The 23939-nt window shown below is 53.5% G+C and overlaps 2 protein-coding genes and 1 long non-coding RNA gene across 13 annotated transcripts in view; 1 reads left to right on the top strand and 2 right to left on the bottom strand.

Annotated features, from left to right (window-relative positions):
• The window catches only part of Sec16a (SEC16 homolog A, endoplasmic reticulum export factor), a 36410-nt gene extending 25007 nt beyond the window's left edge, over nucleotides 1-11403 (bottom strand). For 2 of the 10 annotated variants that reach the window (XM_046465463.2, XM_058585911.1), the window contains exons 1-3: nucleotides 9830-9946; nucleotides 6186-6261; nucleotides 788-4503 (exon numbers count right to left, since the gene is read on the bottom strand). In XM_046465463.2, coding sequence (XP_046321419.1) covers nucleotides 788-4435 — 3648 coding nt within the window. In that variant the 5' untranslated portion in view covers nucleotides 4436-4503; nucleotides 6186-6261; nucleotides 9830-9946. Of the gene's footprint in view, nucleotides 1-787; nucleotides 4504-5435; nucleotides 5704-6185; nucleotides 6262-9829; nucleotides 9953-10407; nucleotides 10611-11235 lie in introns of those variants that run through there. The other 8 variants (XM_058585910.1, XM_058585912.1, XM_046465466.2 and 5 more) reach the window with 8 other exon arrangements.
• LOC124107448 (uncharacterized) lies at nucleotides 10383-17441 on the top strand. The gene is made up of 3 exons (XR_006856397.2): nucleotides 10383-11135; nucleotides 14368-14603; nucleotides 15408-17441. It is a non-coding gene; the product is annotated as an uncharacterized LOC124107448 (long non-coding RNA).
• Notch1 (notch receptor 1) overlaps nucleotides 17404-23939 on the bottom strand; it is a 43711-nt gene continuing 37175 nt past the window's right edge. For both annotated transcript variants that reach the window (XM_046465459.2, XM_046465461.2), the window contains exons 31-34: nucleotides 23462-23757; nucleotides 22123-22270; nucleotides 21941-22038; nucleotides 17404-20497 (exon numbers count right to left, since the gene is read on the bottom strand). In XM_046465459.2, the coding sequence (XP_046321415.1) occupies nucleotides 19019-20497; nucleotides 21941-22038; nucleotides 22123-22270; nucleotides 23462-23757 (2021 nt within the window). In that variant the 3' untranslated portion in view covers nucleotides 17404-19018. The remainder of the gene's footprint in view (nucleotides 20498-21940; nucleotides 22039-22122; nucleotides 22271-23461; nucleotides 23758-23939) is intronic.

Genomic DNA, 23939 nt, shown 5'->3' with positions numbered 1-23939 from the left:
CTGCTCCCCAGGCCCCTCCCTATCAAGGCCCTCCTGCACAACCGGGGGCCAAGAATTCAGGCAGCACAAGAGTTCAATATTGCCGGGCTCCATATACAGCAGACTGATTTTCAAACTCTCCATAACACAATGCTACCCTTCTGGACAGAGGTGAGGAAAAGTAGATAATAACCACTTGGACTATACTTTTTCAAGCTATCACAGAATTAAACGCAACCTAAAATAAACAACAGTCAGCAGCTAGCAGCACTGCAAAGACAGGAAAGAACAAGTCAGGACCTTCCCCCTCCGCTGTGGAATCACCGCACATTTGAAAGGAGTTATGGAATCCCACCTCTCCCCACTACTCCACACGTGGGTTTTCCTTAATATTTTCATTTGAGGATAACAACTCTCTGGTTATTCCTGTCACTTGTTATATTGGTGTTTTTGTTTAAAACCATGCAAAGCTCCAGAGGCTAGGCTGGCTTCTCAAGTGTGCATCGCAGAGCTCTGACTCTGCAGTAAGCTGACAGGTTCCAGGAAACAAAGGCTCTTTATATCATGTAACCTGGGGACACTGGGTTACACAAAAATACCATAATGCTGGTATTAAACATAATCCAATATTCTAACATTCAACAGGAACCTCTAAGACAGGGCCTGTGCTCATGGCCCAGGAGGACTTTTCTCAGAGGCACTGATTGGGTCTAAATTAGACAGAGGAGTCACCACTGAGGAGGGTTCTACAAGAGGAAGAAACCTGACAGGCCAAAGCGAGGGCAGATAGATGGTTAAACAACTCTACCTGGTAATAGAGGGAGGCCGTCCCAGCCTCTGGAGGGTAGGGCGGCGGGTACTGAGGCGGGCAAGCATCGTACAGTGGCCTGTAGTAGTAGTAGGATGCCAGGTCCTGAGGTGGTGGGCCAAACGCACTTGCAGGTGGGTGCAGCCATGGCTGCTCTGAACGGACGGCTGCCTGACTTGAGCTGGTGGACACGGCTGACGCACTGGAGGACTGAGGTGGCCGAGGAGGCACCTTCTGACCTGTTTCAGCTGGGGCTGGGCTTGTTGGTGGCTGGGTTGAGTTTTTGGACTGTCCTTGTATGGAGGGGCTTTCTGGATTTGAAGGTTCTGGAAATGCCGCCTGGGGCACATTCTGGAGAGAAGCCTGGGGCTGGGGAGGTGCCAGCTCTGGCTGGGCTCTTTCTATGCCAGCCTGGTCCTGTGCATCTTTCATCACCTGCTGATAGAAACGATCTGGGTTAGGAGCCCCAGGCCCAGGCTGTCTGGGATGACTGGCAATGGCTTGTTGGGAAGCTGGGCCATCAGGATGGGATGGGCTGTACACTCTCACAGGATTTCCCGAAGCTCCACTTAAAGTAAAGTCTAGAGTACCGACAGTTTCTTCCCGATTACTGGAGGAATTTGCCTCATCACTACCAAATACCGAAGTACCATGAGTGGGTGGAACTGACAGCACAATTGTGCTTCCCGTAGGTCTGCTGACAAACTCAGGAAGGACCTTTGCTGAACTGTGAGCATTCTGACTTTCTGGACGCATACTCTTTGGAACTGGATGGGGTGGTGTTTGAACCAGCAAACTGGCAGGCTGATTAGCAACCATTTCAGAAGACCCAGAACTATGTGGGACATTACTCGGGGTAAGACTGTTTGGCAGAGATAAGCCAGTGACAGCACTTGTTGGAACCCTGGACAAAGCAGCATGTTCTCCAGAACCACCACTGAGAGCCTGGTTGCTTCCTGCAGATTTATCTGCCACCAAAGCATCTCCCCAGGACTGATTCTTCTCATTAGGATTCAGTGAGGACACAGAAAAATTAATAGGCTGAGCCAAATTATAGCTTTGATCAGGCTGGGCGATCAAGACGGGCTGATTCTGCAGAGACTCAGTGGGTGGTGAGGACAGTAAACTCACATAACCAGAACCTGCCTGGGACTGCAGGGTTTCCTCATCCCCCACCTTTGGAGGGTTCTCAAGGTTCTCAGAGGCACCAAGGCCAACTCGACTCTGCAAAACACGGGAAGAAGCTGGCTTCCGCAACTGCTGCATAGATACCCCCTCTTCTGGAGGCTGCACAACTGCCGACAGCTGAGGTTTTGCAGGAACATAAAGTGCAGGAGCAGCAGGGGCTAGAAGGACATTGCCACCAAAATCTGGCAGCTCATCTTGTGCCCACAAAGTCGTTGCTGGGCTCTCACACTTTGTGGCCCCCTGGGCCCTGGCTGAGGGCCTCTTCTCAGGTGTTGGGCGCCCAGCATCCAAAGGTGGCCCCACTGTGTGCGGAAGCAAATACCCAGTTTCTGTGGTGGTGGTATGAGGCAGAGAGCAGGCCTGGGGTGCAAACAGTGTCTCCATGTTATCTGGTGGCTGCTCCAGGTTACCTGGGGAGGCATCAGGTGGAGCAGCAGCTGATCTGTGCTGCTTCTGGCAATCTCGGCTCCCCCTCACTTCACCTACCACGTTGGCACGATCTGCCTCAACCGGTTTTACCCCAACTAAGTGGGATTTTACTGGTTCAAAAGAACTATTTACACTTGTCTGAAATATCCCTGTAGGTTTCGGGGGACTTGGGGTAGAGGGCTGGGACAGGCTGCTCCGGTAATTCTGGTTTCCAGTGGTCTCATCTGTCTCACCTCCTATAGGAGAAGAACCGATTTGCTTAAAAAAGCCTCCTGCAGTTTCATGCTCAGGTTTTCCTACTTCTTGCTGAATGAACGTGCCCACTGGCTCTTGCGATCTGGCTGACCCTGGAAGACTCCTATGGCTTTGGCTGCCATAGCTGGATGACACACTGTCAGATCGTGTGGGATGCAGTGGTGCCTCAGGAGCCTCGAGATTCAGCCCCCCACCTCTGGTGAGGCCCACAGCACTCTGCCTCACAGCTGGTCCGGGAAGGGACCCATGTCGGAACTGGTCACTGGGAGAGGAAGAGTCCAAACTTGCAGGCTCACTTGGCAGAACTTCTTGATTCTGAATGAATTCTAAGTTCTCAACATTTTCACATCGCGAGCTACTGGCATCATGAGCCCCAGCACTGTCTGCATCACCCCAGGCAACAGAAGCAACACTTTTACTGGTCTGCTTATCATGCTGGATTCCCGCAGAGTGAGAAAAATATGACTGTGTGTCTCCTTCCTGCTGTGTGGCCTCAGTGCTGGGGCCTTTGGGAAAGGCCTGGTAGGTGCCACCAGCTACGTGTGCAGGGGGCAGTGGCTGGCCCAATGCAGGACTGGAGGAGAAATCATCGAAGCCCAACCTCCCAGAGGAGCAGGCTTTTTCAGATGAGAGATTCTCTTCATTTTCTGTCTCTTCTCCTTGGAAAAACATTGAGAGCGCTCCTGAGCCTGTTTCTGGAGGGGACCGACTACTCCTAGCCTCTGAGGGATAGTGCACGTGGTTTTCGGGGCTATTTCCCTGAGTGAGAGGATTGACAATGGCAGGGTCTGGCAAATGCTCTTTATTCGCTGCTGGATTCTGTCTGAATTCCTGGCTTGCCCATGTACTCCTGCTTCTGGAATTCTGCCCCAGCGCATGTTCAGGATGCAAGTTACTTGCTGAGTGGTATCCACTAGGCAGGCGGACTGCTTCATTCCCTCCACCAGCAGCCAAAGGTTCTGGAGGAGACACGAGTGGGCTATGGGACTCCTGGCCAAGACCATGGTGCAGGTTGGAAGGAGCAGGAAAATGGGGAGCACTGGGAGCCTGGGGTCCTATGCTCTGAACAAGTCCTGCTGGGCAGGGGCAGTGGTGCTGATGGGAGGGCTGTGGGCTTCCCCACACCGGTGCCCCCTGACCTGGCATCTGTTGAGGAGGCTGGGAGAATAAAGGGGATGCTGCTGGGGCCACCGCACCATCTTGTGGGGTATACTTATTTAAGGGTTGATCAGGTCCAGACCCACTCCCATGCAGATGGCTCCCGTGAGACTGGTCAGGACCCACTCCTGGAATGTAATGAGGTGGATGTGGCAGAGTCTGAACTTCAGGCCCTGAGGTGGAGCCAACCTCCGAATTCCTGTTCATCTCAGGCCCAGGCAGCAGAGAAGAGATGGATGTAGTAGGAAGTAGACTGGCATCCTGCCCAGGCTGTGACAGAGGTCCTGGCAGAGGCTCGTAGGGTCCTTGGGAGCTATCCCCGGCATTTGTGTGAGGCAGAGGCAAACCAGGCCATTGAGAAAATGCTGGGAGGGTTGAGCTATGCAAAACAGGTAGGTCACTTTTAGAGGAACCACCCAATGGTGTATTTTGGAGCGTCTGTCTACTAAAAGCAAACGGATCTGTTACTGGCTGCAATGGGAAACTTATTGGAGTCACTGGTATGTTATTACTGGCTGGTCTCCTGTGAGGGCTGTTAGCCCAGAACATGCTCCGAGGATTCCCAGCCGGAGGAGGTCCAGCCATGCCAGATGGGACTGCCTGGGGTGGTGGCTGCATAATGGACCTCTTGCACAAGGAGATGCTGCTTACAGAGAAGGCAGGGTAGAGTTTCTTCTTAATCTGAGCTGAAAAAGAAAAAAAAGAAAAATAAACATAAAACCCATATGTTCAAAGTCCTGATATCAATCAGAAAAAGTATTTAAAAGAAAAGAATTAAGCATGACTTCAAGTTATTTAAATCCTAAGGATTGTATCTCTCCCATGTACCCACCCCAGCAGAGAAAGTTTGCCCTCGGGAACTGCCCTGGAGAATTCTGGGAGTAGATAAAACAAGGACGTTGACAGCCTGGACACCAGCTAGCTGAGAGTTCAGACAGCCCCTGCCCCTCTGCATTCCCTACCTGGCCTGCCCAAGGACTCTCTGGACCCTCACATGCGCTAGACAAGGTGAGCCTGACCTCCAGTCTGACACATAGCCAGAAAAAGCCCATTGGTCTTCAACACTCCCCTGTGTACCTCACCAGATGCAGGAAAAGCCAACCCTACTAGTAAGAAAGACAGATTAGGGCTGGGGTTGTAGCTCAGAGGTAGAGAGGTATCCTAGTATGTGTGAGGCATTGGGTTCGATCCTCAGCACCACATATAAATAAAATAAAGATATTGTGTCCACCTGTAACTAAAAAATAAATATTTTTTAAAAAAGAAAGAAAAACTACACATTATACTTTTCATGCATGTTAACTTTAAATCTAGAAAACAGAGTTTAAAATTTGCTCTTCAGCTTCCTTTAATGAAAAAGCATTATAAAATACAGTTACAAAAGCTACTAAATGCCTTTTTTCTCACCCTATACAGGTCTTGTTTTTTTGTATAATGCCTGGTTTTTCCTTTGGTAACAGTGAAATGACATTGCCTCTAATCACTGAAGTTATAACCAGGCTGATAAATTTACTACAGCTTTCTAACTTTCCAAATGACTAGATCACAAAATTTCCAATAGGAAAAAATGCTAGCACAGCAGAAACTCTTCTAGAAAACAAAAGGGTAAAATCCTCACCATACTGTTTTCCGTTATTTGTTTTAGAACCGAATTCAGCAGGTGCAATCTTGAATAGCTAACATGTCCTCTTGAAGCAAAGATTCAAATTTGGCACCTTGAAAGTTCTTTCCGGTGTCAGTCTTTCTCCCCAGCACAACCCTCCTGAACATATTTGTTTCACTAATCCAAAAGAAAATTAAACTGGAAGTAGAAATCTTGGGAGGCCTCCAGAGTTCAATTCATATGTCTTTGCAGATGTACATTGTTTTTGTCCTTGGAAATCTTTCTGATACTCAGAAAAAAAAACAAAAAACTGATGTATGCATTTTAAGCAAAGTCATTTACAAATGAAAATCCCACTTGAAAACCAGTGGCATAATTGATTAACTATTATAACTGCCCACTGCTTCTGCTTCCTATATCAATAGGGACCCTTTCCAACTGACAAGCACTTTGAAATACACTCAACTCCAGTAGACTCAATAAGAAATAATACCAGAGAGTTCACTTGGTTCTAAACTGTAATTAAAAAAAAAAAAAAAAAAAAAAATTTTTAGTTGTAGATGGACACAATACCTTTATTTATTTATTTTTAAAATACTTTTTTAGTTGTTGATAGGCCTTTATTTCATTTATTTACTTATATGTGGTGCTGAGAATCGAACCCAGTGCCTCACATGTGCTAGGCAAGCGCTCTACCACTGAGCCACAACCCCAGCCCTAAACTGTCATTTTAAACAAAGAAGACTTGGGCACCTTGGCACACACCTGTAATCCCAGCAACTTGAGGGCTGAGGCAGGAGGATCCCAAGTTTGAGGTCAGCCTCAGCAACTTAGCAAGAGCCTGTCTCAAAATAAAAAAGAAAAAGGGATGGGGATATAGCTCAGTGGTTAAGCGCCCCTGGATTCAATACCCAATTTCCCCCCTCCCCAATTTTTATTTAAAAAGATAATAAAACAAAGAACATTTACAGCATCATTTAGATGTACCCAAAGTAGAGACAAAGTCTCCCTTCCCCCTCTTTCTCCCTATGAACTGCATCCGCCTACATCTGTCCAACTAGCTACAGAGCCACCATGTATACAGCAATTCCTGTACCCACAGGCAGGACAAAGAGACTTCCAAGCCCCTCCTAAAATGGCTGCAAGAATAAACAGGTATTCTAGGAGTTCCTGCAGGACAAGAACCACCCTTGCACAATTAAAAACAAAAACATAAATACATAAAATAAAATACAGCAGAGGCCTAGAGGATTCATTCATTAGGTATTACTGTGACAAGACTGGGTGTCCCCATAGCACAAAAGTTAATAACTAGAATCAACAAATGGGACTTACTCAAACTAAAAAGTTTTTTCTCAGCAAAAGAAACAATAAGAGAGGTAAATAGGGAGCCTACATCCTGGGAACAAATCTTTACTCCTCACACTTCAGATAGAGCCCTAATATCCAGAGTATACAAAGAACTCAAAAAATTAGACAATAAGAGAACAAACAACCCAATCAACAAATGGGCCAAGGACCTGAACAGACACTTCTCAGAGGAGGACATACAGTCAATCAACAAGTACATGAAAAAATGCTCAACATCTCTAGCTGTCAGAGAAATGCAAATCAAAACCACCCTAAGATACCATCTCACTCCAGTAAGATTGGCAGCCATTAGGAAGTCAAACAACAACAAGTGCTGGCGAGGATGTGGGGAAAAGGGTACACTTGTACATTGCTGGTGGGACTGCAGATTGGTGCAGCCAATTTGGAAAGCAGTATGGAGATTTCTTGGAAAGCTGGGAATGGAGCCACCATTTGACCCAGCTATTCCCCTTCTCGGTCTATTCCCTAAAGACCTAAAAAGAGCATGCTACAGGGACACTGCTACATCGATGTTCATAGCAGCACAGTTCACAATAGCAAGACTGTGGAACCAACCTAGATGCCCTTCAATAGACGAATGGATAAAAAAAATGTGGCATTTATACACAATGGAGTATTACTCTGCATTAAAAAATGACAAAATCATAGAATTTACAGGGAAATGGATGGCATTAGAGCAGATTATGCTAAGTGAAGCTAGCCAATCCCTAAAAAACAAATGCCAAATGTCTTCTTTGATATAAGGAAAGTAACTAAGAACAGAGTAGGGACGAAGAACAGGAGAAGATTAACATTTAACAGGGATGAGAGGTGGGAGGGAAAGGGAGAGAGAAGGGAAATTGCATGGTAATGGAAGGAGACCCTCAGGGTTATACAGTGGAGGGGGTAGAGAGAGAGGAGGGGAGGGGAGGGGAGAGGTGGGGAGGGGGGAGGGTGGATGATGGGAAAGGCAGCGGAGCACAACAGACACTAGTATGGCAATTTGTAAATCAATGGATGTGTAACTGAGGTGAATCTGCAATCTGTGTATGGGGTGAAGGTGGGAGTTCATAACCCACTTGAATCAAAGTGTGGAATATGATATGTCAAGAAATTTGTAATGTTTTGAACAACCCACAATAAAAAATTAAAAAAAAAAAAAAAGAAAAAAAAAAAAGACTGGGTGTCCAGTGGAGTGGCACTTCTCTTTCTGCAACAAACTAGTTTCTCTCATTTATAAAATAAGAGAATATGGTTTTTTTTCTGATAGGATTCTACTCACAGTGGATTCCGGCCCAATCTCTACTACTGTTTAATATGGAAATTTTACCAGAATCTAAATTGTACAGGTTGCACCTGTACGATTTATAGAAACTTACAATTATTTTCTCAATTCTGCTCAATGTGCAACTGTTTTATAAGCAAACAGTCACCTAAAAAGAGCAGCTGCTAGCATCCTAACTGGGATTTTTTTTTTTCTTTTCTTTTTTTTTTTTTTAGCAATATGGCAATTCCATTGGGAGCAATCTTATGACTTGAACATTATTCTTTTAATCATCTTCTCTACTCATTGACAGTAAAACAATGAATGGCCTATCATCTATCTCAGGATCATGGAAATTTTTATTCTGTTCAGCAAGTCTTTAACTTTCAAAAAGACACCTGTTTCAGACAGAATGGCTGATCTTCTCAAAGATGCATTATTCATAAACCCTGCTCTTTAGCTCAACTGCCTCCTAGCTACCGGGATATTTACGCAAGACTATTTGCAGTATAAGTCTCTGGCTGTGGGACTGGAGTACTTAGCACAGAAACCCACTTTCCTCTCACTGCCTCCAGCCAAAAGGAACACCAATGAAAAGTAATGAACTATCCTCTGCCTACAATCTCCCTCACCGTGCCTTCTACTGCACTCTTATCAGACTAGGGATACTTGACACACACACACAATAAATTCCTTCTCTTCTAAGTTAGAAGTGGTACCAAACACATTCAGGTGTTGAAGAAGGCAATGTCAGAGGGAGCTGAGGAGTCTAAATGCTGCTAAAAGTGATAAAAATCCACAGGGGCACTGACACTCATGAAGATGTTTATAGAAACATAAGGGATCACATTAAGATGTACACAATATCTCCTAGAAAACTTTTTTCCAGGACGACCTGGAAATTCACTGAGGTAACTGCTATGAGGGGTTACCAAGTCACAAGAACAAGAATGAATCACCATTTTGCCTCTTGTCTTTTCAAGATACCAGCACAGAAACCCTAGGGGGGATGAGGAAAAAACCGCAGGGAGGCTGCACTGTGCTAAACTTGAGAAAGTACCACTAAGGAACAACCATCTGTGACTCTTGCATCCCACTACTGTCTATCTTGCTAACATAACGCACCATACATATTTGAACCGAAATAGTAAAAGCAGTCCATGCCCAATCTATAAGCCACTTAAAAACGTTTTTAAGTGAAGCAGCAAAAACTGATTCTAAGTGGCTTTGATACATCTGGACAAGCCACTGTAATATACACATTCCTCTAACCCCTAATAAAAAGCACAGTCCTCGATTTCCCTTGCGACATCCTGATGACCCTGCCAGGAAATCACAAATCAACAAGGCTGCCCTTGGATCACAGGAGCATCGCAGAGGAAAAGCATTCGGGCCGACCAGGACCAAACAGGTTCAGAGCCCTCAACGCCAGGGTCACGCCAAGCCGCCACAGAAATCCCCTAGACGCGCTCTCCTGAAAACTTGCGGGTTTCTTTCGCGGCGTTCCTGTCTGGCCCTGTCAACACGCCCTCCCCGGCAGCCGCCACCACCAGGTCCACGCGGGCCGGCTCCGGCTCCTCAGGCCCACGTCGGCCGGCGGGATGGCCACAAGCCCCAGAGGCGCGCCCGGGACGCGCCCCAGCCGCCGGCGGCCCGGCACTCGGCGGCCCGGGTTTGAGCCTTCCCTGGCCCCGGCGCAGTCCCGGGAGACGCGCCGCCCGTTCGGGGCTCGCTCGCCGCCCGCTGCGGTCTCGCTGTCGGTCGGCTTCAGACCCCTCGCCCGCTCGGCCCTCACCCGCGAGGCCGCGGCTGGCCCCTCAGGCGCTGGGGGCCAGAGCCCACCCAGCGGCGGTGACGAGCGCAGGTACACAAGCCGCAGCAGCCATCTTGGCACATCCGGCTCCGGCCGACGTGTCCGGCGCCGACGTCAGTGCGCGCCCCGCCCAGGCCCCGCCCCTCGGCTCGCCCAGTCTCTCACCGCCTCATCCTCTAGGCATGCCCCCGTAGCCCCGCCCCTAGCGCGTCGCTCCTTCACTACCCATCCTTCGTTACGCCCCCAGCCCCGCCCCACACCAGGGTCCAGTCTTTCATCACTTCGTCCCGCTCCCTGGCCCCGCCCCTTGCCAGCATCCGTCTTTCTCTGCCTCTCCCTTTTGTCACGCCCCTTTGGCCCCGCCCCTCATCGTCGTCCAATCTTTCACCGCCTCGCTCTTTCATCCCGCTCTTGGCCACACCCTTTACCCCGCCCCCGTGGCGCCAGGACTTCCCGCCCCATTCCCTTCGCCACACCCCCTTACCACGCCCCTCCCGCTACCGCCCCACCCCTTCGTCACGCCCGTGGCCCCGCCTCTCGCCCACCTATCCAGGCCTTACCCGCTGGGGTGGCCCCGGGACGTCTCCCTGGTTACGCCGGCTCTGTCATCCACTTTTTTCTCGATTTCTCTGAGAAAAGAGCATTTTTCAATCAAAACCCCAAGAGAGAATCAGTCAGAAGGAACGAAGCCAGCAGCTCCACCCACCGAGGACGGCTGCGCCGCGGATCCGGGAGCTCCAGAGTGGGCCCCGACGCTGGTGCATCCCTCCCCTTCTTCCGTTAGACTCGGCTGGAAGCCGGTGGGACGATTGCGCGTGCGCCACACCGCCTGCTCGGGTGGCCAGGCAGGCGCGGAAGCCTGACTGCGCACGCGCGCGCGCCGGCCGCGGCTGGTTGCCTGGTGACGCGGGAGCTTCGGCTCGGGTTCTGCGCTCCAGGCTGCTTAGGGCTAACCCGGCTCGTGAAGGTGGGCCTCCTTAGCGCTCTTGGCGGTGCTGTAGGACGCCCGCCGGCCCTCGGCCAGCAGCCCCCCGGGGGGCCCCGGAGCCTTGTGGCGCCCGGCCCGGCTGCAGCGTCCTCCCATGCCGCCCCGACCTGACTCCTCCCGGGCGAGGCGCGGTCCTCTCTGCGCCCTGAGTCGCAGTCCCCCAGACGGAGCGCGGAACCCGGCCGCCTAGCAGGGGGGCTCGTAGAACGCGAGATAGCCGGTGGCACGGTGAAGTCCCTGAGCGGGCCGCCCCCCGGCGGCTCCTCCCATCGCCTGCCGGGTGCCCAGCTCCAGCCCTCGGTGAGGATTTCGGGGAAGAGGCGGGGGCTCTGGTCTGTACCTTCATTTTCCCTATGGGCTTGACAGGGGGACAAGTACCACCCAGGCCTGGCCCGCTCACCTGCACTCCTGCCCTGGAGGACAGGACCCAGGATTCCCCCAGCTCCTTTTAGAGAACACCAGGATGGCACGTCCGCCCGCCCGCCCAGCTGTCCTCGGTGGGTGCAGTAGCCAGCGGCTAAAGCCCCTGGGTGAGAGGCCTCCTGGAAGAAGGAGGGAGTGTGATTCTGCTGCTTGTTTGCAGTGACGCTGGCAGAGGAGCAGCCAAGCAGGCAGAGCCTCCGGTGGTGCGGGGCGATTTTCAGCCCGGCTGACGTGGCACCCTGAGCCACTGGGCAAAGCTAACATTTGCCTTTCAGAGGCCAGGTTTCTAGCCTGTTTCAACAATGTGGGGACACGTGGTAGACAGCCCTGGGCCCCTAGCAGAGACATCGAGGACCAGACCCCCCTTTGTGACCCACTTCTTCCCAGTGGGCAAGGCACTTTGTGGCTATTTTGTCCCAATAGACCCCTGGACAGAGAGGTGTCACTCTGACAGGAGGGACAAGGCCAACAATCCCAGGCTTAAGTTGCATTTAAAGAGCCCTAGAGCCTGTGTCTTGAGAAGGCTTGTGCCCTACCCTGGTGACTCTAACCTAGAAAGGAGATGAACTGCAGAATTCAGCTCTGCCCAGACCCCAGGGCAAAGACTAGTAAGAGAGACAGTTGTATTGATTCTTACCTAGTAGCTTACAGGGGCTTTGGGGCTGTTCTCTCTCCCTCCTCCTTCCAAAGTGGGCTCTCTGTACCCTGGTGTCTACACTAGCCCATCAGGCCTCTGGGCTATGAACTAGGGCCTGAGGTCACAACCCAGACTGCACCTAGATGCTCTATGCCTTTGTCAGTTTCCTTATTCTCTCTGAGCACTGGAATTTTCTATAAGGGGAAGCAGTGAGCACCTGGCAGTTTGGGGACTGAAATGGGATACCAGGACAACAGGCTCGAGCAGGGACTGTCTGGGGCCAATGGGGCATAGAGTGTCAGGCTGCCAACAAATGGGGCCCTTGCCAAGGAGCTGCTTGCCCAGGGTAGCCATCCCTACTCCTGGTTAGGCCTCCTTCTGCTTGTCTGCAGTGTCCCCTGGTCCCCTTTCCCAACACTCCTCCATGCTTGGAGGTTGGACACACATCTCTATCTTCCTGTAGTCTCCCATGTGGGCTGGATGGCAGCTGGCAGAAGGCTCCTGACTGCAGAGCACACAGCACAGGGCTGTGTCAAGGTCATCACAGAATCCTGACCTGGGCAGCCTCTTCCTCCAGCTGTGCTGCTCAGCATGGTGGCCGCTGGATACTTAACATGTGGCTGATCCACACCAAGCTAGGCTGAATGTGAGGTGCACATGTGAGATAACATGTGGCTGATCCACACCAAGCTGGGCTGAGCGTGAGATTGTAAAGAATACAAAGTATTTTATTGGCTTAAGTTGCATTTAAAGAGCCCTGGAGCCTGTGTCTTGAGACTTTGGTTGCTTTCTATTGCCAGTTGAATGATATATGGACATATTGGATTAATATATGAAAATTTATTTTACCTGTTTCTTTTGTTATTGTTCTTTCTTTCTTTTTAAATATAACTACTAAGAAGTGTGAAATTCTGTGTGTGGCTAGCATTATGTTTCTACTGAACAGTGCTGGTCTGGACTGCAGGTGTTAGGTGGGGTGAGGGCCCCTACTCAGCATCTCCAGCCTGAGCTTGTAGCCTCCTAGAAATGAGCTGCCATATGGAACTGGCAGGCAGGGGCAGTCCTCCAGGGGATGCTGGAAGGAGAGGCAGCAGTCCCATGAAGGTGGGTGGTCCCTGGCCATGAGCCCCTGCTCTTTAGTTCTTCTAGGTGTAGAGTCAGCCTCAAGTGTGAGTGGGGATTTCATAGTAGGCCTGCTTTGCAGCTGGCACTGCACTTAGCCCCTGGTGCAGATCCCGTCCTGGACATGAAAGCTGGAGGAGAGAGGAAGGGGATAGGGCTGACTGAGTGGTCCAGGTCCAAAGCATATTAGGACCTCATGGTGGGTCTGGCTGGCAGGGAGGGCTTTCTGGAGGAGGAGGAGGCAGGAAGTGGAGTTGGTCATACCTTTGTTGTGTTGTGTGGCTTCTATTTATGGGCCTTGCAGTGTGTAGGCTCTGGGTGGCCATTATGTGACCAGATCAGGTGTGAGGAGAGGGTGGCCACAGGTCCATGAGGGTGAGGCAAAGTCCTGGGGACCATGGTGGGCAGCATGGAAGGACCCTCAGGCCTACTGCCCTTTTCCACACATTCACAGCCATGAGGACATCAGAGCGTGGCTCAGTCTCCCTGGACAGATGCCACCATGTCAGCATTCCTCTCACAGTGTCAGTAGCATCTGAGCCCTGTGTGTCATTGTTGGGGGCATGGAGCAAGATCACATGACTATCTGCTCTTGCAGGTTTTTCTAGAGCTGACCTGTGGCCAAAGGGTACCCATAGAGGCCTGGCCAATGCTGGGAATCAGGCCCCACAGCCCCTCCTCCCAGCAGAGGTGGGCCCTTCACTGTGGGGCGTCCCCTGGCTGGCAGAGCACAGGTAAAACGGCTTGAGCAATGGCTGGCTGCTGTGTCCAGTGGCACTGTGAGCTTTCAGAAGCCAGAGGCCCTTGGCCATCTCCCAGATGTACAGTCTTGGGCTCCCTGGCCTCCCAAGTCTCTGTTTCCTCACCTGTAAACAGGTGGGGATCATGCCCTGTCCTAGGCTGCCTCCAAGGGCTTCTGGAACTCTCCTCACACGGTGGCAAAGGAGAAATCACAGCGAAGGTACGGGCAGGCAGAGACCAGGGAGAACTGTCTGGCATCTCTCAGCTGCAGCAGGTCTGGAAAAAGCGGGGAGACTTCCTTCTGGACTGAACCCTTGCTACTTGCCAGGCACTGCTGGGCCTGGGCTTGGCTGGAGAGGTGAGGCATGGACAGCACAGACACTTGGTGGCTGCAGATATGCCAGTGGCATAGGGGGCCTTGTGAAGCACCTGTTGGAGCAGGGGCAGGAGTGACATTCTATGTGGAGCTGTTTCTTCACGCACGGCCAGGAGGTGCGGCCTGGTGGGGTGGGGCTCTGCAGTCTTGTTAAGAGATTTGCATGGGATATTTGGAAACTGGAATCTTCCTGGGGCTTCTGAGTCACACATGATCATTGATTTGCCTTCCAGAAGGCTCTGCAGTGATGTAGGGAGGCCGGAGTCCTGGAGGCAGCCTTGGGTGCCTGAGACGAGCAGAAGAGTTGCATGGGGCAGACAGGTGGGAAGAGCCGACTCTGGATGAACCCCCTGGACAGGAACCCAGCTTAACTTGCTCAGCATCCACAGCACCCTCAGCCACTGCATCTGTCCAGCAGATAAGCACAACTAACAGCAAGGCCAGAGACTTCTGCAGCCTGGGAGGCAGTGTAAGATGCAGGCCCGGATTGGTGGACCAAGGATCTGAGAAAGGGCCTCAGTGGAGCAGCTACAGGGTTGAAATTCTGCCTTGTACCTAGCTGTAGGCTGGCTCTTGCCCAGTGTCCTGCCAGCCCCTCTCCTGAGAGCAGTTGCCCAGTATACAGCAGCTGGGCTAGGCACCGTGGCTCCTTGAGCCCAAGAGGAGTGACCCCTGCCACAGACCCCAGAGGCTCACAGCCCTCACATGAATGGGTGACCTTGAGCAAGTTACCCACCCCATTGAGCCTCAGCTTCCTTGTCCTTAAAATGGGTGATAGTACTGCTTCAGGGATGGCACATGGAAGGTCCCAGTACCTCCCTCTGCATGCCAAAGGGCACTGACACAAGACTGTCAGCAGGGGGAGGCAGAGAGCCACCTCCAGGAGGCTGGGCTAGGCAGCCCAAAGCCTTTGGGAGCGCTGGGCCCACCCTGCCCCACTGCAGCCAGAAGAAGCCCCTCTCCCTCAAGGGGGTGGGACCCCCGGAAGTGCACAGCAGTCATGAGGGAGGAGGCCCACGGAGGCGGGTGGGCAACTTGGGTTGACGTGTTCAGAGTGCAAGTTGCCAGGCCCCTGTGGTATGGCCTCCCCCAGGAGAGAAGGGGACAGTGCCTGGGGCTGCTTCTTCAAGCAGCTTGTCCCCATGCATCCTCATGTACTCTGGGTTTAGTCCTTGTGATATTTCTGCTAGGAGATGGGCAAGGCCTGATGGCTAGCATGCCCATCCTAATGCCAGAAGCCCCGGCTTAGAGACCTCGTCTCTCTCCTCTCCAGGTCCTCCATTCGCCAGGAGCTCTGATGACTTTGGGAGCAGACAGGTTCTTAAGAGCAGCAGGGCCCCTGAGGCCTGTCCTTGCATCCATGGGACAAACTTCATGGAGCGCATACACTGCTGGAGGCTGCTCTCTTTTGGGAACAATGTATTGTGCCAGGCATGGTGTCCACCCTGTGATCTCAACTGCTCAGGAAGCTGAGGCAGGAGGATCACAGGCTCAAGTCAACAGCTTAGTCAGACTGTCTCAACATAAAAAAGAAAAAGGGCTAGAGTTGTGGCTCAGTGGTAGAGCACCCCTGGATTCACTGCCTTGTGCTACAAAAATGAGTAAAAAAATATTGTTTTGTGGGGAGACCCACAGAACGTAAGGTGAACCGTGCTGCGCAGTCGAGGCGCTGTACCACCCCCTCCACCGCAGCCTCCTGTCACCCCAAAGCCAGACAAGAGCTATCAAGCAGTCCCTCCCGCTCCTCCACCGTGGGAGCTGCCCCCCATCAGGTGGTCTTTGTCACAGCTCCCTTCACTAGCCACAGTGTCTCAGGTTTCATCCATGTTGTAGCAGGTGTCAGAGCTCCGTCCCTTTCTATGGTTAGATGATATTCCACTGTATTTTTATTGGTTTGGTTGTCCAGAGAACAGACCCATGGGATGTACACACAGAGGGAAAGAGATTGCTCATAGGAACTGATGCATGCTGACAAGTCCCAAGAGCTGTCCTCAGCAAGTCAGAGGCCTGGGAAAGGTGCTGCGATGGCTTTCAGTCCAAAGCTGGCAGGAGTCTGGAGTCTGTGGGAAGAAAGCGGTGTGGCTCAGCAGCTGGTGCTGAGCTTCTTACTCTGCCTTTGATCTACTCATGCCTTTAGCTGATTGGATGAAGCCCACCCACATTGGGGAGGGCCCTGTTTTTCCTCCTCTACAAATGTAAACATCAGTCACCCTCAGACATACCTTCAGGGACACACTTGGAATGTATGCCAAATGGCCCAGCCAAATTGACACCTAGGATTTCCCAGCACAGCAAGGACAGACTACATGCTGTTTGCATCCCTTAACTGACACTAGACACCTAGCTGTCTGCGCTGGTGTGGACACAGCTGCAGAGAGCACACGCCAAGAAGTGGAATTTCTGGGTCTGGGTCCTGGGAATTCTTTGGGCAGAGTTCAGGCTGAGTCCTCCCTCTGGAAAATGAGAATCAGACCACTTGCCACAATTCTGAATGTGGCACCCCTTCCAAGAACCTCCCACTCTCACTCTTCTGGTGGGCAGCACAGTGCCCAGAAGGGACAGGGCATCCCAACATGGTGGGGAAACCTTGGGCTCACGCTTGTTCTCTGAGAGCCAGGCCCAGGATGGGCAGCACTTGGCAGTCTAAGAGGGAACGTAGCTTTGGTCTGTGACTCCCTCAAGGTGTGGGCCAGTGCAGTTTAACCTTCCCTTCTCCAGCATTCTTTCTGGAATTTGAAAAGAAATCAATAAATAAGGGCAGAAGGGAGCTTGCACTGTGCTGGGCGCTGCACCCCTGGGTACCTGACATGCTGCCCCTACTGCCCACCAGCACACCCCTTCTGGTCCCACAGGGCTTTCCAGACTCACAGGCCATATCCACACCGCCCACGCAGACATGCTGTGGCTTCCATGGGTCTTCCTTGGGGCTACAGTCCTCACTGGGGCCATAAGACCCCTCCTCACATCCCCCCTACCTGCCGCAGGACTCCCTGGACTGTCCCCAGGATGGACAAGGTGAGGGAAGAGCTGGTGGGGACTCCTGCCCAGGGTGTTCCCTCCAACAGGCTACCTATGCCTTGCTGGCAGCCAGGTCCCCACCTCCACCAGCACCTGGCCTCGGCGGGGGCTGACACCCATGGGGTCTACAGATGGTGTGGTCCCCAGTTCCCCTGTGGGCCATGACTGGACTCTCCTGTCAGAAAGACCCAAAGACTCCTGGCTATCTCCAAACAGGACAGCCCCAAGAAAGCGAGTCAGATGACACCAAGTTTAGCAAAATCTGGATGACCTAATGGTCATCATTTTTATTGCAAATCGGTTAACAAAAGATGAAAAAAAATACATAATTTCCATCATCTACAGTTCTGCATGTAGATAACTTTTTCAAAGTTTCCTTTTTCTGTAAACTACACTCTATTTTATAAAACAGTAAGAATCAACATCTTAGGGCGTGTCTGGTCATGCCCACTACGGATGGTACAACACTGTCCTCCGAAAAGCCAAAGGAGCGCCCTGAGGAGGTAGGCACCTGCCATGGGCAAGCCCCCACACACTCGGGAAATGGGCAGGGGCTGGGGGCGACCCAGGGCCATCCCTGGGTTGTGCTCTTAGGAGCTACGGTTCCGGCAGCTGCAGGTCATGTGGCCTGGGCCACATTCTGACATCCCTCATCATCTGACACAAAACAGACTTGTTCCATTAGATTTTTTAAACAAAATCCATCTTTAAAAACATATTTACAGACATTACTCTGCCACAGGCGTATACTCCATACTGTAAGGATCTGCTGCTCCCCTGGACAACGTCCCCCTGAACCGGGGGAGTGCCCCAGAGCAGGCTCTACCTGGCCCTCCAGACACCCCCAGGGCTGGACACAGATTGCCTACCCCTGGCAGACAGGGATGCTGGAAGAGAACTGGTGGACACCAGCCCTCTGGAAGTCTCCAGACACGGGAGCCTTCAGCAGTGGAGTCTGTCCTCTGCTGAAAGTGGATCATGCTGCTCAAGGTAAGGGACTGGGGCCCTATCAGGATGGCCCATGCAGTGTCCTTCCCCAGAAGAGGGTAGGACCCCTCCACGTGGCCTCCAGTGGGCACCACGCTCCACAGGTGGACGGCTGCTCCATGTGACACCTCAATGTCAGGAAGGGGCTGGTGGGAATGGGAACTTGCAAGACCAGTGACTACTAGGAACACTGACCCTGAACAAAGATTCACGACTGATACCATGGAAGATTCCCGGGACCACAGCTTTCAAAGCGTGTTTAGACCCATCACTAAAAATACCAAGACAGTGGACCACATCATTTACTTAAGTTTCTTGTTTCAGATACAGATTAGCCCACATGCCCAAGGCGCCAAGGTCCTGCCTTAGTTCCCTCTAGACCCAATTTCTCACCAGACACAGGGGACACTGGGAGGGGGAGGGCAGGGCTGGTGGGCCCCTAGGAAAGGCCGGGTACCCTGAGGACTCTGGACAGCGCAGTTCAAACCTCCTTGCTCCAGCATTCTTTTTGGAATTTGAAAAGAAATCAATAAATAAATGGCACTTATAAATCATGAATCTTTGCTTATATTTTATAAACATGTAAGGATCTTTACCCTAAGTAGGAAAATCATGTCTCTAAGAACTAGTTTATTTCCTTGGAACACAAAAGTTTTTACCTGGTGCCATAGAAAACAGTACATATAAATAAAAAGGCAGTGTTTCTGTGTAAAATAAAAGTACATAAATAAATACTAAAAAAAATGAAATTCTTGTTCTTATTTTGTATAAAAACATTTTTTTTTTAAAGGCTCCTTTGGTTGGCCCCAGCATCCTGGAGCACTGGACACACCCGGCAGGGCTTGGGAAAGGAAGCTGGGGTCCCGTGGGCGCGGCTGTTTACTTGAACGCCTCTGGAATGTGGGTGACCTGGGATTGCATGGTGGTGGGCGGGCTGGAGATGCCCTCGGACCAATCAGAGATGTTGGAATGTGGCGACGAGCTGGACCACTGATCGGGGGACTCTGGGGACGGGGTGAGGAAGGGATGCTCGGGCACCTGCAGCTGGTGGCTGGGGGTATTGTCCACAGGCGAGGAGGAGTAGCTGTGCTGGGAGGGTGGGGTCAGGAACTGGGTAGTGGTCATGGGCGGGACCAGTGAGGATGGCAGTGAGGTGGGCAAGGCCTGGCTCTCCTGGGGCAGGATGGTGTGCACCGTCAGGTTGCCGGGGCCCAATGGCTGCACATCCTGGCTCGGCTCCCCTCCCAGGAGGCTCCGACCCAGCTGGCCACTGGCTGCTGTGCCCACACCCAGGTGTGGCTGCGCAGGTGGCTGCAGGCTCTGGGGTTGCTGCATGTCTGGCATCTGCAGGTTCTGTTGCTGCATCTGCAAGTTTTGCTGCGGCACCTGCTGGGGCTGCACCAGGTGAGGCTGGGTGGCATGCCGTGCACTGGGCAGGCCCTGATAGCTCATCATCTGGGACAGTGCGCTGGCAGAGAGACTGCCGGGCAGTGAGCCCATCATGGTGTGCTGGAGAGCGGGGGCCTGTGTGCTCAGCGTGCTGGGTGCCACCGCCCCTCTCAGCGGGTTGTACTGGCTGGGCACCATGCCACTCTGCAGCCGGGAGAGCCACTCACATTGGCCATTCAAGCCTGCAGCCCCGCCCACAGTGAAATTCACAGCCCCTGTGCTGCTGGCACCCAGGATCGTGCCAGTGCTGGAGGCCACAGGCAAGTGGGAGAGCCGTGGGGGGCCAGGCTCAAAGGCCAGCCGGCTGCCCCCACCCAGCGCTGCCATCTCAGGCTTGGCCGCCACATTCAGATGGCTGATGCCCAGGTGGGCATCAGGCATGCCGGGCAGGTGGTTAAGCGGCATGGATGGAGATTGCTGGAAGGGGGAGGGCAGGAGGGGTGGCGAGGCCACGTCCGACAGGTAGCCATGCGGTGACTCGAGGGAGTCCACTGGCGACAGCATGCTGGAGCTGTCCAGCAGGCAGCCCTTGCCGTCCTGGGACTTCTTCCTGCGTGCCTTGAGGTCCCTGGCCTCCTTGCTGCCACAGGCTGGGCCTTTGGTGCTAGGTTTTCGGGCCTTCTTGCCCTGCACACTGGGCTTGAGGTTGCCCAGGTAGCCACTGGGCGAGCAGAGGGTGGGCGACAGGCGGGGTGTGCTGCCCAGGGCGGCCCCGTGTAGCTGGGGGCTGCGCACCAGGTTGTGCTCATCCAGCAGCCGCACGATGTCATGGTGCATGCGCTCCTGTGCGATGTCCCGAGGCAGGCGGTCCATGTGGTCGGTGATGTCCCGGTTAGCAAAGTGGTCCAGCAGCACCTTGGCGGTCTCATAGCTGCCCTCCCGGGCGGCCAGGAACAAAGGCGTCTCTTCCTGGGGACATGCAGAAGGCAGGTGAGGGGCTGGCTGATGTGGATGGCCACCTGCACATCCCAGGGGTTGGGAGCCCATGCAGACCCCACTCCTGCCAGCACCATACCATGACCTGCCCTCATTGCTGACCCTTTTATTGGGGAGAAGCCATTCAAATGAGGCAAGGGGTCAGGTGTCAGGGGGCTTTGTGTCTGCTGTCAGCAGGCTGACTGACATCCAGGGAGGCCCACCCAAAGGCAGAGCAAGAGAAGGGGACACACAAAGGGCATTTCCATGGAACATTCTATCCCAAACAGGACAAAGGGGTAGTATCAGAAAGGAATAGGTGAGCGTAGCTCCTGAAGACACGCCTTCTACTTCCTGGGCTGGGATAACGCCCAAGTCACCACAAAATGTAGTGATCAGCCAGAGCCTCTTGCTTCAGGATGGAAGTCGTGGGTCATTCAGAGTGGCTCCCCACACTGATTCTTTTCTAAAACCTTAGATGACATGTCATCTGGCATCCACCCAGAGAGGGTCTGTGGGGTCCTCTACTCCTAAGTATGTAGGCCTTCATCTGCACAGTGGGGTCACAACCCCACTAAAAATCTAATAAACTGTGGGCCCGGTCTCCCTCCTTTAAATCTGCAGATGTGAAATACTGCAGTGATTGGCTTGGGGTCCCTGAAGTGCATCCGTGGCCTAGGTAAGGAGCTTCCTCTGTCAGCCCTGGCATCTCAGCCCTTTCCTAGCCTACTCTGCCCAGTGGATGAGCCATTTGCCTGAGAGGCTGCTGTGCAGGGAGTGAAAAGGGGCCCAAGGCCTGGTGCCCAGCAGCCAGTCCCTCAGTCTCTGGGGTTCTGTTCCTCCCATGGGACAGACCAGATCATGCTACCAGCCCTGGACTGGGAGCACCTGGGCCTGAAGCATTCCCTGGTGCCTGACGCCTGCTGTGACTCCCTCACCCAAGAGAGGCCCTGGCTTGAGATGTAGCTGGGGTCACCTGGAGTCAGGGCACAGGAGGCAGAGGCTCTGCCCTTTATGCCCAAGGGCCCAGAGGAACCCAAACACAGTCAGCAGACAACTGAGGAGTCCTGGGAGACAGTTGGGCTGCAGCAGAGAGGAAAAGCCAGGCCTGCGCAGCACCGTCTCCCCAGTCTCAGGGCAGTGGGTGGGGTCACCTCTGCACCTAGAAGCCTGGCCAGGCACAGAGCCACCCACCTCAACCCCTCAGCTGCACTGGTGTCACCATGCCTCCATGACAGCAGAGGTGAGGCCCAGGTAGCGCTGACAGAGGCTCATAGCAGCACCTCCCCCATGCAGGGCAGGACCCCCTAGTTTGCTGCAGCTCCACCCCGACTTGGGAGGAAGTCAGGAGAGTAGCCACGTGCTGGCTCCTGCTGGGCGGTTGTGCGCCTGTGCCAGGAGTTCCCACCACAGTCCTGAGACCAGCTCTCGCCTCACCTTGTTGTTCTGCATGTCCTTGTTGGCCCCATTCTTTAGGAGCACAATGGCGGCATCCACGTTGTTCACAGCAGCAGCCCAGTGCAGGGCCGACTTGCCTGGGGGAGCAGACAGAGAGAGTCAGGAGCAGCCTAGGCAGCGGCCCTGCCCTGTCCAGGCAGCTGGGCTACAGCCTGGCCTACCCAGGTCATCCACGGCGTTGACATCCGCGTGAGAGTTGATGAGATCCTCCAGCATGCCCTCCACAGCCAGGCGGGCAGCTAGGATCAAGGGAGTGGTGCCATCATGCATGCGGGCGTCCAGGTCTGTGGCTCGGTTCCGGATCAGGATCTGGACACAAGGGAGGATTCAAGCAGGGGCATCACAAACATGAGCCTGATGTCTCTGGCTAGGGACTGATGCCTAGACCAGGGCCAGCTACCCTCCCAGAGTCAACAAGGCCACCCCTGGACCTGAATGGTCCTAGAACCATGGGACAGTGTGAAGCTGTACTTGAGGTAGACGGAGCCCCTCAGCGACACAGGCGCTCACCACAACCATGTATAGCCTCGTTTAATCCTTCCATGCCCCAAAATAGAGGGGTCCTGGTCTTGCCCAGCCACAGGGGTGCAGAGGTTCATGAACTCTGGCTCACATCCTATACCATATTCAGAACCACTGAGCCAGGCTGTGTTTGTCTAGACCCCCAGTGGTAGGGTGGGCAGCCCTCAAAACACCACCTTGCCCAGACTCACAGGCAGGAAGGGTGGTCCCCATCTACTGGTGAGTGGACAGGGCTAAGCAACCTGCCCCACTGCGTAGGCCCCAGCAGTGCTCCTGAGAGTCCCAGTCTCTGCCTGCAGAGGGGCCACTTGGAGAGGCACACGCTGGGCATGGTCGGGACCTGCCCCTGGGCTTCCTTCCATTTTCCTCTTAAGGCTAATCTCAGTTCCTTATTTTCATTTGAGTTAAGAGATCATCGAGCGGCAAGTTTCATGAAGATGCCTGGCTTATGCCCCATCTGAGTTGCTCCAGGTTCCAACCAGGGGATGGGTAGCAGATGGCAGCCTGCAGGAAGCCTCTGTGGGGGTGTGCTCCCAAAAGACCCTAAACCCACCCTTGCCCCAGGCTCCCTGGCAAGGACAGAGGGTAACTGGGCCAGCATAGCCTCTAAGCTCTCTTCTCACCACCAGGGGCTACGCCTGCGGCCATGGCTGTAAGAGAAGGGCAGGGTGAGGAGGGCAGCAGCACTGGGACTAGGACCTTGAGCCTACCCTGACCCTGAGCCCAGGCTGTCTTGGGTGGGGGTAGGGAGGCCCTTCCACACCTGCAGCCCCCAGGCCTCTAGCTGGGCACCACTGGCAGCTTCCCACAGAGGACAGAGTGGGGTTTGGTGCTCTCCCTGAGCACGCCTCCTGGGGTGCTCACAGCCTGTGGGAGATTCCAGCTGACTGCTTCAGCTACAGCCAGCTCAGGGCTCCCAGGGCCCCCTGGGCCTAGCTGTGGCAGCCCTGAGGCAGCACAGGAACAGCTGCTGCCTACCTGGAAGACGCCCTGTGCATCAGCAGAAACAGCCGCATGCAGTGGGGTGCGCCCCATGTTGTCCTGGATGTTGGCGTCTGCACTGGCCTCCAGCAGGCGCTTGGCAGCATCGGAGCGCGAGTAACGGGCAGCCAGGTGCAGGGCAGTCTCGCCTGTGCGGTCGGTCTGGTTGTGCAGGCTGGCGCCCTGGTAGATGAAGTCGGAGATGACGGCTGGGGCGTCCTCCTCCTCCTCACTGTTGCCTGTCTCCAGGCCGCCTCCACTGCAGGAGGCGATCATGAGCGGGGTGAAGCCATCTGTATTGAGGGCAGAGAGGGCCGGGGTTCAGTCCTGCATGGCCAGCCTCAGCCCCGAGTTCAAGGGGCAGCCTTGTGGACATGCTGACCAGTGCACCATGGCCCTGCACACACAGCCATGCCACGGGGGCAGCCAGGGCACTGCAGAAGCTACCCTGTGCTCCTTAAGGACACAGCGCAAG

The sequence above is a fragment of the Marmota monax genome, unplaced genomic scaffold (assembly GCF_021218885.2).
Source record: "Marmota monax isolate L192 unplaced genomic scaffold, Marmota_monax_Labrador192_F-V1.1 WCK01_AAM20220418_F8-fsc00167, whole genome shotgun sequence".
Taxonomy (NCBI): domain Eukaryota; kingdom Metazoa; phylum Chordata; class Mammalia; order Rodentia; family Sciuridae; genus Marmota; species Marmota monax.
The sequence above is the reverse complement of the archived record's forward strand: the minus strand, read 5'-3'. Positions and strand labels throughout refer to the sequence as shown.